This window comes from Phyllostomus discolor, chromosome 2, assembly GCF_004126475.2.
Source record: "Phyllostomus discolor isolate MPI-MPIP mPhyDis1 chromosome 2, mPhyDis1.pri.v3, whole genome shotgun sequence".
Classification (NCBI taxonomy): domain Eukaryota; kingdom Metazoa; phylum Chordata; class Mammalia; order Chiroptera; family Phyllostomidae; genus Phyllostomus; species Phyllostomus discolor.
In genome coordinates this window covers 188,637,634-188,650,536 of record NC_040904.2, presented here as the reverse complement: position 1 = coordinate 188,650,536, position 12,903 = coordinate 188,637,634, and the positions used below count along the sequence as shown (strand labels likewise).

The 12,903-nt window shown below is 41.8% G+C and overlaps 1 protein-coding gene across 1 annotated transcript in view; it reads right to left on the bottom strand.

Moving 5' to 3' along the window:
- The window catches only part of GUCY2C (guanylate cyclase 2C), a 65,231-nt gene that overhangs the window by 46,429 nt on the left and 5,899 nt on the right, over nt 1-12,903 (bottom strand). Inside the window, exons 2-7 of the mRNA XM_028532971.2 lie at nt 11,055-11,167; nt 9,255-9,319; nt 6,212-6,427; nt 4,964-5,085; nt 3,448-3,544; nt 1,330-1,447 (exon numbers count right to left, since the gene is read on the bottom strand). Coding sequence (XP_028388772.1) covers nt 1,330-1,447; nt 3,448-3,544; nt 4,964-5,085; nt 6,212-6,427; nt 9,255-9,319; nt 11,055-11,167 — 731 coding nt within the window. The remainder of the gene's footprint in view (nt 1-1,329; nt 1,448-3,447; nt 3,545-4,963; nt 5,086-6,211; nt 6,428-9,254; nt 9,320-11,054; nt 11,168-12,903) is intronic.

The window sequence follows — 12,903 nt, the reverse complement described above, 5'->3', positions numbered from 1 at the left end:
ATGGGGCAGGGGGAGTCTGATTGGACAATGCTGCTGAACTTGCTTTGCAGACAGTTCTGACTGGGTGTTGCTTCAGGCCACAAATGTCTGCCCAGGGGAACACAAAAGACAGGCTCAGAACTCCCCTGCAACAGTTGCATGCCGGACTTCACAGGGTTCAGCTCTGGATTAAAGTTCCATGCCCCACTGAGACCAAGTGAACTCTGCCAGCTTGGGTATTTTGGACTGCCCACCTGTGGAGGATCACACTTTTGCCAGAGCCTAGAACCTGTACAAGTGATACCTGAATAGTAGACCCTGAAGTATGCTACATAATATCCAATAGAAAAAGGAAAAAATAAAACACCTCTCATTAGTTTCAGTGTCTTTTGCTGAAATTATTTCACGAGATTAAAAAACCCCAGTTAAGATCCAGCCCCACCCAAAAGGAGATGTAGCCCCTAATTTTGTCAAGGTTGTGAAACAGAGGGCTTAGAACTCTTAGTCTAGGAAAAACTGTGCTACTTTCAAAGGTACGCAACTCTCCTTGTAGAACTCTTTGGGCCTGGCCTTTGCTCGCCCTCCCCCAGACTGTTCAGGGTCCTCAGAACTGCACCTTCCCTCCTCTTCCCGCTCCAAACCTGCTCTCACTGTCTCAGAGGGTGGACTGCATCTGATGAATTGGAACACACTAAGGTGCATTGACTGACCAAGCCTGCTGTGGTGTTAGAATCAGGGACCCGCATCAGAATAAGGTGATTATGATTTGATGTCCAATTAGAGTGTCTTTTTGGGGGTACGAATGCTAAACCAAATGGAATGTTGGGATAAGAAGCATAAACCAGGACTCTCCTGGACAAATGTGGACAATCGTTAACCTAATCACAATAGAGGACGATGGCTTAACTTAGGAATACAGGGATGGGCACAAGTGGGTTTATAGTTGTGAGTATGCAAAACAGAGTTTATATTTGTATTATTATTTATTAATGATGGCATTTTCCATATGAACAACTGTATACCTACTTGTGCCCACCTCCACATACATATCTAAAGGTAGAATTTTGATTTCAGTGCCAGCAGAAAATTGCTTTAGGATGCAGGAAAGCCTCATTTATTTGACATTTTAAATCTCTATCTCTCCCAAGTTAGCAAGGCTTCTTTTATCTCCCTACTCTGTCATTTCCATTCCGATGTTCCAGAAGTGTGTATTCTTGTGCTGGTCTGAAGCTGAACACACTGACCCATAGTAAGAGTTTTAACAGCTCATCTTGGAATTTGAGTCTCAAACAGTGGAACAATATCTTAACCTTGACAAAGAAAACAACAATATATTTATATGAAGCTTACCGGTAAGGGATCCTGGGTAAAAGAGATATTTGAGTTGGTATATTCAGGACTCAGTGTCAAAACAAGAACATTTTTCATATAGTCAGGGGCTGTGACATTGTCCTGGAAGTAGTTCTTACTGCAATAAAAAGCACAACTTTTTCATGAAAATTAGGTTCCTCCAAAAATAGAGATGGACCTTCTACAATTCACATAAACTCTAAGATCAGCTTTGAAATAGTTTAAAGCATTTCATTTTTTCTAGTAACCTGCAAGTCTTTCTACTTTCTCCAGATAAACTGCCTTTCTTCTACCCCTGCTAAGTTGAACACGAAAATTTAGGCAGCTGTGCTTAACATACACAAAGGGAGAGGGAGACCAGAAAATAGATACTACTTTTCTGGGCTCTGGGCATGTGAGCCAGTGCTTGTTTTCAGGACTTAATGACCCTTGGTTTATACCTGGGAACATTCTTCTCCTTAAGTGCTCATAATAATTTTGAGATGATAAGATATGATAGAAATTTTATGAATTAAAGTTACTTTTCAGATGGTGAAACGTAAGAATGGAAGGGCTAAACATTTTCTCCAACACTGTAAACTTGTTGACATTTGCTTATTGGTCCCGTATCCTCAACCCCAGGATAATACTTGGCACATTGTGGACTCTCAGTAATGTCTGAGATTGAGCTACAAATGGTATCTAAGCTTCCTACTCATTTGACTGTTTTAGTAGGCCAAGAATCTAACACGTTTGAACTGCTGTAACTCGGTTACCCATCACTTAATATTCAAACAGTAGGTGAACATATCTCTGAACCGAGGACTGCATTGAATATTTGGCTTGTATTATCACATCTAAAATACCCCTATAAAATGGGCATTTTTATTCTCATTTTACAAATGAGAAGACTTAGTCTTAAACCACTAAGTAATACTCAAAAGTCTAATGAGCCAGAAGTGTCAACATTAGAATTTGAACTCAAGTTACGTCTAGTTTCAAGTGAATCTCATAATTTTCCCAAAACACAGCCAGGTGTCCTTCAGGAATTGTGGCAAAGGACTGCCAACACTTTGGCAGTTGATTGAGGATTTGCTAAAACCAAAATTACCCCAACTTGACTACACTGAAGACTCCTTCCAGAGAGCAAAACAGTTATTGCAAGCAGTTTTCAGTGTGAGTGTAGGAATGAAATGTTGATAACTTGCCCTCATCCCTATACTCTGCAGCTAAAAAGTTAAATTGGTCAATCAAATTATCTACAAGAACAATTGTGTTCAAACAGGCCTGCATTTCCTATACTTAATTTCTCTTAACACTGTTAAAAGTATGTTTAGTGTGGCTGAAATGACGAGGCAAATGTGGGAAAGGATAATAGCTTCTGGTCAGAATACAGACAGGTAATGATTAATGGTCCAGCCAGATAAGTGAAGTCATATGATCTAGCTGATGGGGCAAAGAGCACACAGCCACACCAGCGAACCCCTCTGTCAGCTTAATCTGACTCAGACATTGCCTTGGCACGATTGGTTTGCGGATTGCCACATTAAAAAATGAGTGGTAAAATGAGGGACGTGATAAAAAGTGATTTCTGTTTTCTAGAATTTTCCCTCTTCAGTTCCAGAGAAATGCAGAGGAAAAGATCACTACCCAGTGACTATGCCACAATAGGTAAAGAATAACTGTAAATCAAACTCATTTAACTGGAGCTTTTTCATGTCAAAGGCGACTGAAGGAAAGATAATCTAGGATCAAAGGCCATTAGCAACTGAAGGCACAGACATGGTACACATTCTCAAAATAATGTTTTTGGGCTATGAGTTGATTTATTGCTGCCTGGGAAAAGACTTTTAAATCAGGCTGCTCACCAGGATGAATAGACAGGTGGGTTTAATGGAGTTCCATAAAACTTCGGTATTTAGACGTGATAGTGATGTCAAAGGCATATATCTCTACTAAGGCCATGAATAATTAAATAAGAATGAGGACATAATAAAAAGGGAGCAAAACACAGGCTAAAATATTATCATCACATTGAATCCTATATGAGGCTACGGTAAGCAAAGGAAAAGAGAATATGTCTTTTGGAAGTCCTTATTTTTTTCTGAAGGAAAAAGTTCTTTCTAATATTGTACCTACTTGAATAGATCCACCAGGATAATGACAGTGTCTTCAGCCACTTGCCGGCCACCATGAAGGATGCTGATGGTGTCTGGTGTACCACACACAATAATCACTGAAGGAGAGAGAGCAAGACAAGGAGAGAAATATACGACGGTCTGTGCACAAACGGGGAGGGAACCAGGTGCCTGAATTTGAAGCCAGTGTGTCTGTGCTTCACTGTTTTAAGATTAACACCAATTCCTCAAATTACCACCTCTCCCTTTCTTAAAATTATAGTCATAGTGTCAGAGTAGAGCTAGATGGAATCTTAAAAAGGATGGTCTTGTCCATTCCCTTAATTTGATTGATTTAAGGAAGCTGAGGCCTAAATATCCAAGGGCTGAAGAACTAGTAGATGACACAGATGGCTCAACAATTCCAGGTTTATGAATCTGGTTCAGTGCCTATTCCATTGCACCAGGCTGGAGTCATTATGAAAACTCTTTTCACTGATAACTGTTGTCATCTCACCTTTTGTGAAGTGGTTGGAAAAGATATAGTATAAGTTGATGTGAGTATTTATGAAGCTCTCCTAAGCAACTTTTCTCGTAGGCTTTGTAGCTTCTTAGCTCAGAACTCAGTCTTAGTGACGTCAGTGACAGAGCACAGTCTGATCCCATGGTTGCAGCTGGACTTCCCAGTGCATGACCTCATGAGTCAGAGGAGCTGCAGGACACTTCATTAGATCTTTTAAATATCCTGTTGCCCGGGTGAATTGTAAACCCTTTAGGGATATGCATAATTTAATACTTCTTTTTTTCTCATATGTTGGCCCATGTTTTACAAATGTAGGCTCTTCAGTTGGTAAATGCTTAATAATGACAGTAGATCATGGTTTGCGTATACCAGGCAATCCTGCCCAGCAGGTGTGTTCCCATCGGAAACCACCACAGTTGATTCCTTTACTCTTGGTATGTTCTTATTTGTAAAGAGGATTATGTGGAAAGGGGAGCAAATCACCCAGTAATTTAGGGAGTATGACCTTATCCCATTAGCTTTTCACACTTGACCTGTAACTTGAGATCATTGGGCAGGTGAGATACTTCGCTTACTTTTGTAATATTGCCTGATGCCATGTATCAGTAGACATATCCTCTTAGTCACAAGGGGAGCTGGGCGCCCAATGTTTGAGGAATTGTCACAAATCCAATAATATACTGGATTGAGGCGAACTTTAAAAAAACAGTTTACTGTGATGGTGGATTATGATATCATTTTGGTTTACAAAAGGTGGATTTTAACATCATCTTTACTTTCATGAAGTTAATATATTTGCTCAATACCACTCTTCTAATTTGTCTCAGGGGATAAGGTTTTGATGAACAAAAGAAACAGTGTAATGGAATGGCATGCAACTACAGATCTCTCAAAGGATACAAAATACAGTGAGGGGCTGGTGACAGCCCTGTCTGGTAGATTTGTTGAATGAGTCCTAAGGAAGTGGTAGTTGTGAGAAAGAAGCTGGCAAAATATCATCTTTGTGTTTTCTTACCATTGCTTTTCCTATTGTGGTTCATTAAGATTTCATGATAGTCTTTCTCATGTCTCAACACTTCCTTGATGTTAAGGTTCTGAGAAAAATAGGAAACTCCAGCCTCCAGAGCATTGAGGTACCTAGAACGGAGAGAGCAAGGCAGAAACTATAAGGAACTATAAGGCTCAGCTTCCATGCTTCACCACCTTCCATGCTTCCAAGCTTCACCACCTTCCATGCCATTTGCTAATTGTTTACAGATCTGCCTGGGACTTGTTCATCTAAAATTCATTTCCACTACTAGCACAGTAGATAATATACTCCATGATTGAGGGCATCTAATTTACTGAAAGTATTGAGGAAGTTTTAGGGAATCTTCATGTATATATACACATAGAGATTTGGTGCGTCCCTTATAATGTCTTCCTGCTATTCGCAGAAGAAAGGTTCTCTCCTCTGTGTTATAAATCAGCCCCATCAACCCAGATAAGTTGACACCTTTGAATCTACAGTAAAAAAATTCTAAATTGATAGGAATAATTTCTCCTCCTGTGTGAAAGGAACTTAAGGGTGCTCTAAGTTCACCCCAGCATTTCCAGGATGTGGCCTTTGGGTTCATGTTGCCTAGGTGCACAGTCCCAGTGGTGCCCTGCTTCAGTCTTCTCTGTGCTTACGTGGGGATACTACAGAGCTGAGCCGCACCCTGGAGGCATCCATAATAACCCAGAGGATTCTCTGTACCACCTTTGCGGAAGGTGAGCGAACCTTGCAATTTCATTTTAGCAATGGTGCCCATTTTCCTGTTCTCTGCACCCCACCCCCACCTTACTCTTCTGCAAAGCTAAAAGAGAAATGATTTCTAACTAATTGCAGGTATAGGTAGATTGCATATTCTCTGGTATCATATTTTGCAGAGTAATATGAAAGCATTAACTTTTGGTTTTCATTGTCCTTATCTGTAAAATGGGGACAACAGTACCTGTTCTCTTTTCTTCAGAGGGCTTATTGGGGGAAATCAATAAAATTTTGTTGAAGGTACTTCGAAAACTAGGAAGAGTGTTGAAAATGCAATACATGCTTGATTAGATTTACGATACTATGTTTCTTGTGCCCCCTTTGCTTTAGTTGTGTGTAAGACAGGAGGCTAGTGTCCACTCCCAACGCTGGCACAGATGGAAGGTACATCTGATAATAACCAGGGGCCTGCCACCAGTCTCTGGTTTCTCTCCGTGGCAAGTGCCAGAGCATGTTGATAATTCTGCTTACCAGAAGCACTCTTCAGTCTCAGTACCATTCTTGAAAATATATGCGGTGTTCCAGGAATATTTTTTGAATGGCAAATTATTGGCCCTCCAAAACTCAACAAAGAAGTACGTCAACTTCCTAGCTGGAGACAGCAGCCTGCTTAAAGTTTCTTTGTAGTCACACGATAATCCAAAACTTCCAGCTGAAATCATGGGATAGTTCAAATCTGTGTCAAGGCTATGCCAAGAGGTAAGAGAGAAATCAATGTCAGGATTAACTTAAGTAGCACAAATAAGATCCCTCCTTAACCTGTTTCAGTGTGTGGGTATAAACGATAAGAAAGAAACAGGATCATTCAAGCAGATGTTTTATGTAGGTGTCCCTCCCACACAGGTGAATTTTAAAGTGTTTATTGAGCCTATGCTATGTTCTAAGAACACGCTAGGTGTCTTCATGTATCTGTGGCTTGGTTACTTTGATTTATTCTGAAAGGACCTTTCATTTGGGCTCTCATAATATCCAGGCTGGGACATACAAACTTTGGGGAGTAGGGTTAAGAAAATAGAGGATAGGCTTCTGTAGCCACCACAATTGTCAAGTCCAAAAGGATGCCCTCTACACTCTTTTCTTGATTTGTTGCTTTATTTCCAGTTCTTTTGTGGACTACCTTGGAGACAGACATCAGCTAAAGATTTTAGAGTTTTCCTTCCTCTGCTCAGTGCATGGCCTTCTTGTAGTCTCTTAAACATATCAAGCTTTGTTCTCCATGGGGGCCTCACAAATACCGGAATGCTGTTCTCCTGCCCTTCTGCCTGGCTAACTCTTACTCATCCCTCAGGTCCCAGATTAAATTTCTCTTTATCCATCAGGAAAACTTTCCTTGATACCTATGACCTTTTGGGTGAGTATCTGTCTCCTCCACTAGACTGCAAGCTCCTCGAAGTCAGGGACCATGTCTTGCTTGCACACCTCAGCATGTTTGTTCAGCTGGCCCGGTTCAGATATGTAGGTGCTCAGCATGTGTTTGACAAAGGATGGACAACAGCACCCCCTTCCATCTTCAGTGCTTCACTGAAAGGGTTACACGGAGTGTTCTGCTTGCCTCTCAAACTCCCCATGCTCACAGCCAAACTGATCTTTTATTTTTACTTCTCAAAACTGTCCCTTATTCGGATTTTCCCATTTCTTTTAGTGTTTTGAGATCTCGAAGCCTTTTTGACTACTTTCCACCTTCACCCCAACATCCAAACAGTTATCGAATACTATTGATGCCGCCTTTAAATATCTTTAAAAGCTACCTCCCTGTCTGTGTCAGGTGCTTCACGCTGAACAGGCCCCTCCCACTGTCATCCATCCCCCCTGTGTGCTTCAGGCTTTCCTATACACTGTTGTCCATGTTCTTCCAGAGTTGAGCTGCTTCTCATGGTACTTCCCCTGCTCAAACTTACAGTTAATGAAATAGGACTTAATCTAATTAAACACAACAAATTATCTAATCCAGTTGGTAATCTAGTGATAACCTAATCAAATATAGCTCTTTCACCTGGAACTCATGATCTCCCAAATATGGCCCTACTTAATTTTTCTAGTTTTATCTCTAGTGTTCTCCTATAAATCCCTTGCACACCAGTTAGTACAGAGTTCAACAAATTTTCTACACTTTATTGCTTCTTTGCTTTTACACTTACTTCTCCTTCTGCCAGGCTGGGATGCTTGTCCCCCAGTTCTACCATTTAAAATGCATCACCCATTCTTCAACCAGCAACTTATATGCCACCCCTTTGGTGAAGTCTTTCCCTTCTAGAAGCCTAACTCTCCCAGCCAGAGAAGACCATGTCCTTCTGTGCCCTCAGAGCATTTTCTTTGAATTTCTCTGAAGGAACCTATCTTACTCTGCCTTGTACTGGTCATCAGTGTCCTTGTCACCTTCTCTATGTATCCAGGCAGGACTCTGTTTTACTTAATTCTTCCTATTCCAATAGAACTAAATGCTTCTTTGCATATAACAAGTCCTCATACATGGTGGTGAGTCAGTTTTCTCAATCTTCCTTTCCTTTTGGGCATATTCTACAGCATTATCAATAAGTGGTCAGAGAAGACGACAATTGGGAATGAGTGCAAGAAAGAGTGATTTTCTGCATTTGTCTGCATTTTGGTATGGAAGATGCGCTCAGAAAGTGCTTTTGTGGTGTGTCTATGCTGGGCAGTAGCCTGAGCATCTGAGTCTGTTTGCAGAGCTGGGTATGAGAAGCACACTTTGCAACAGAAATTTCAGAGGTCTAAAGTTTACCCCAAATCTATTGCAAGGGGTTCCTTAGCACAGTTTTCTCATTGCAGGCAAGGGGTCACTGTTGATTCAGGGGAAGTTTGTAACACGTGAAAGAAAGGCACATGAAAGGGATTTTGATGGGGAAAGGTGTACCCTGGCATAACGAAGTGTTTGTGGTGATGAGCCTTAATGAATGGGAAGGATGAAGGCGATTGTCCCAATGAGAGAGAAGTCTTTTCATTATAAGATATATTGAGAGCTCCTTTCTAAGTTGATAAGGGCATTGTGCAAAGTTGTTTAATATGTTACTTATAACCCTCAAGTAACACTACGAAATCAGTGCCTTGCAGCATTCCTTGCTCTTACAGCCCACGGGGTAACACAGCCCCTGTTCATGCTCTAGGGGGCCACTCTTTCCTTTGCTTCTCTGTCCATTCTGCTTACACTTTTGTGAAAACTTCTGCAGTTAAGCCCGTCAAATTATCCAAGGGCACTGTCTTTTCTGTTTCGTGCCAGGACTCTGACTTTTTGCCTATACCAGCTTGCCTCTCCAGCTCAGATATTAGTAACCGAACCTGAACAGCTACTGTCATTCACCCCACACTGAGCAAAGGTAGAGTTGCCTGGATGAGAGGATGAGGGTTTTAAGAAAGGTGACAAAATACGAGTGCCCCCAACACCTGTTGGTGTTGCCTTGACTAGAATGCTGTTTGATAAACCATTTAAACATTGATGTCATGTCTTGACTTCAATTCACAGTGACATTAAAAAAAAACAATAAAACTAACTACTTACTACATCTGGAAGGTGGAATATGTACACGAGGGCCCCATGAGGACACAGCCCATTTTGCCTGTAGTCTGTAGAAGAAGAAGAAAAGAAAACTAATCCCTAAAACTAAAACAATAAATAAATAAATAAATAAATAAATAAATAAAAATAGAAGAAGAATCAAAGGACAGAAAAGAAGTGGCCAGGGGAAGGCTCCCAGACGGTTACAAAGTGGACCACTCAGGATGTTAGAATGGGCACACGCTCTCACTCCAGGGGGGACATCATGCCTTTCTCCCTTCCCCAGTCCCCGTTCTTCCCCCACAGGCATGCATCTCCTAAACTTTAAGGGGCCCCACAAGTCTTGCAACTAGGGGAGCAGTGGGCAGCAGTAGCTTGTCCCAGTCTACCCCCTGCACCTGTTCCCAAGGCCCCCTTTCTCAGACTTTCCAATGGGCTAACAGCTGTCCAGCCTTGGCTCCCTTCTTTCCCATAATGTTTGTCGAGCACCAAAGCAGCACCCCCTAGGCTCTCTCCAGTAGTTTCTTCTATCCTAGGCCCTTCCTCCTTGTTTCACTGTCCCCAGCTTTAATACATGTCCTCTCAGAGGAAAAACAAAGATGTTAGGATGCAGAGCAGAAAGGAGCAACATATGGTGCCTTGGGCCAGGAAGGGGCAGGTAAGGGAGGAAGAGGCCTGAGAGAGGTGGTGCTGTGGATGGAGGGAAAGGTATTCCATCGGAAGTGAGCTGACCACAGCGAACCTGTGTTTCTTATCAAGAGGGGCATGCAGAGCGGAGGAAGAAGGCCTGGTGGATGGGGACATATGCACTATCTGGAGGCCACGTTAGGGAGAAACTAGATTTGGAGGTGCTCTGGTGGGGGGAGTGGGCAAGTTTTAGGGAGAGCTACAAAGTCGGGCTAAATTAAACAAATGCAATGTGACCAGGTGGTGACCCCAGATCTTATTATCTACTGTTTCTCAAGGGGAATGCGATTCGAAACATCCTGTTCTTGATTTTAGAGAACTAGGTCATACCTCCCTCTGTAGAGATTCTGGGAAGAAGCATATAAACTCTCCTGGTTCACTCCTTGTCCTCCCGAGATTGAGGACGATTGCTGTAATCAGCCGCTCCTCCTGGCATGGGTGCGGCGTCCGTGTGATGTGAGTGAGTAAAGCTTTGGAACCGTGGCTCTGTGCCCAGTGCCCTCCTTCACTGAAAGCCTTGTTGCTTTTTTTAGATATCTGTAGTAAAGGGAGTGTCTCACACACCCGCTTGTCTCTAGAGAGCTTGGAAAACTTTTTAAATTTCTCAAAGCTCTGGTTGGGGTTGGGAATGGAAAGAGGGATTAGGCATGAATCCCTCTCTCTTCCCGTATCTGTCCTTTGACATTACAGTTATTACTTTAAAGTTAGATTCAGGCCTTATGTAACCACATACATGGTGATGACTTGAAACAGATCTCTGCTGTGGGGCTTCAGAATATATTTTTAACAGGGCACCTCAAGTATTTCTTGAGGGCCGCGAAGGCAAACCAGTTAGTATCGACATTTAACATTTTTTAAAGCTTTAAAAATGAAATAATTTCCCTCCACACCACTGAAAGTGTACTGATAGTACATAGCTAAGATTCTTTCCACTTTCCTGGATTCCTGGAGGGCCCTCATCACTGGGGAACTATATGGGAATAAAGTTAGAATACCCTGCATTTACACCACTTGGCAGCATGGGTAGAGGTGACATGAGAGATGCCACCCAAGTTTACACTATAGCTGTCCTTCGACAAGAGGGTGTGAGCTCTATCTACAAAGGCAGATACTTACTGAAATTTTCCTGAGTAGTTCGAGGCCTTCACAGGTGCTGCTCCGACAGTCAACTGACTTATACATCGGGCCCTCTGAATAGATAAAGGAAGCACTCACAGTCACATTTATGCCTGTCATTCAGAAATGAGGAAAAATAGAAAACGAGTGTTATTTTTCAGTTTATACCAGATGTAAAATTTATCTTGTGCTACAGAAATCCATTTTCAGGTCTACCACTATTTGAGTTCTGAGTTCTTATATTAGTCCCTGTCACTTCTTTGCTCGCTCTGTCTCTGTCTCTCTGCGTCTGTCTGCCTCTCTGTCTCAGCGGCTTTATTGAGGTGTATGATTTACCCCATAAAAATCACTCATTTTCCCTTGGCTGGTGTGGCTCAGTGGATTAAGCGTGGGCCTGCAAACCAAAGAATTGCTGGTTTAGTTCCCAGTCAAGGTACATTCCTGGGTTGTGGGCCAGGTCCCTAGTAGGGGGCACATGAGAGGCAACCACACATTGATGTTTTCCTTCCTCACTTTCTCCCTCCCTTCCCCTCTGTCCAAAAATAAAATAAATAAATCAAATAAAAAATCACTCATTTTAAGTGTACAATTCAATGATTCTCAGCATATATATTTATATATATGTACATAGTACATACATATGTATATTTGTGCAATCACCCCACAATTCAGTTGTAGAACATTTTCATTTTCTTCATCCTATTTTCATAATTCTAGACTCAGCAACTTTCTTATGTGGGTCTGGGAAGTGTTAGGAAAGCGATGACAGCCAAAGTGAGCTCTACCCATCCACCTGGCTCAGGAACTTTGAATAATGGGCCATCATCAGATGGAAGCAAGAGCATCGATGCTAATATCCCTGGGTATTGCTAGGCAGTACATTTAGGAAGGCAATAAAGAGATAGCAGGACCGTTTGATCAAACACTTTCTCTTGCATTTTTTTTTGCAGTAAAAAATATTCAGGACACATCCCTGATTCCTAAGCAGAGATGTCCTTAATGTTGTGAAACCTTTATATAGGAAGCATGGAACCTCAGCCACTAGTCTGGCAGTATGAGTGATTTTTTATGTGTCCTCGCACAAGCCATTTGAATTTCTCTATGTGGTTGACTCACATACAAAATGGGATTAAAACCAGGTTTGTCAAATGTAATAATTTTTAATTCCTTTAAAGAAATATCAGCAAAAGAAGTTATTGTTCTTCTGAGCATCCAAATTAGAATATTTTAACATTTTTTTAATCCTCACTCATGGACATTTTTTCATTACTTTTAGAGAGAGAGAATAAGGGAGACAAAAAGGGGAGAAACATCGATGTGAGAGAGAAGCATTGATTGGTTGCCTCCCATACAGGAGTCCTGCCCCCCAGCCAGGGCTAGGGCTAGACCCTGGGCTAGGAATCACACGTGCTTGAACCATGGATGGGTCTACAACCTAGCTATGTTCCCTGACTGGGAATCAACCCCACAACCTTCTGGTTACAGGACGATGCTCCAACCAACTGAGCCATACTGGCCAGGGCCCAAATTAGAGTATTTTATGTATGTTTGTATGTTTATATGTATTTATTTATTAAAATTGTTATTCTGTTACAGTTGTCCCAATTTTTCTCCCTTTGCCCTCCTCTGCCCATCCCACTCCCCACTCCCACAGTCCTCTTTCTATTAAGAAGAGAAGTCAATTCCCACACTGTTGTCCATGCCCGTGGGTCATTCATACATGTTCTTTGATAGTCCCTTTCCCTTCTTTCCACCTGGGTTTATCCCCTCTCCTCCCTTCCGGTCACTGTCAGTCTGTTCTATGTTTCCATGCCTGTGGTTCTATTTTGTTCATTAGTTTATTTTGTTC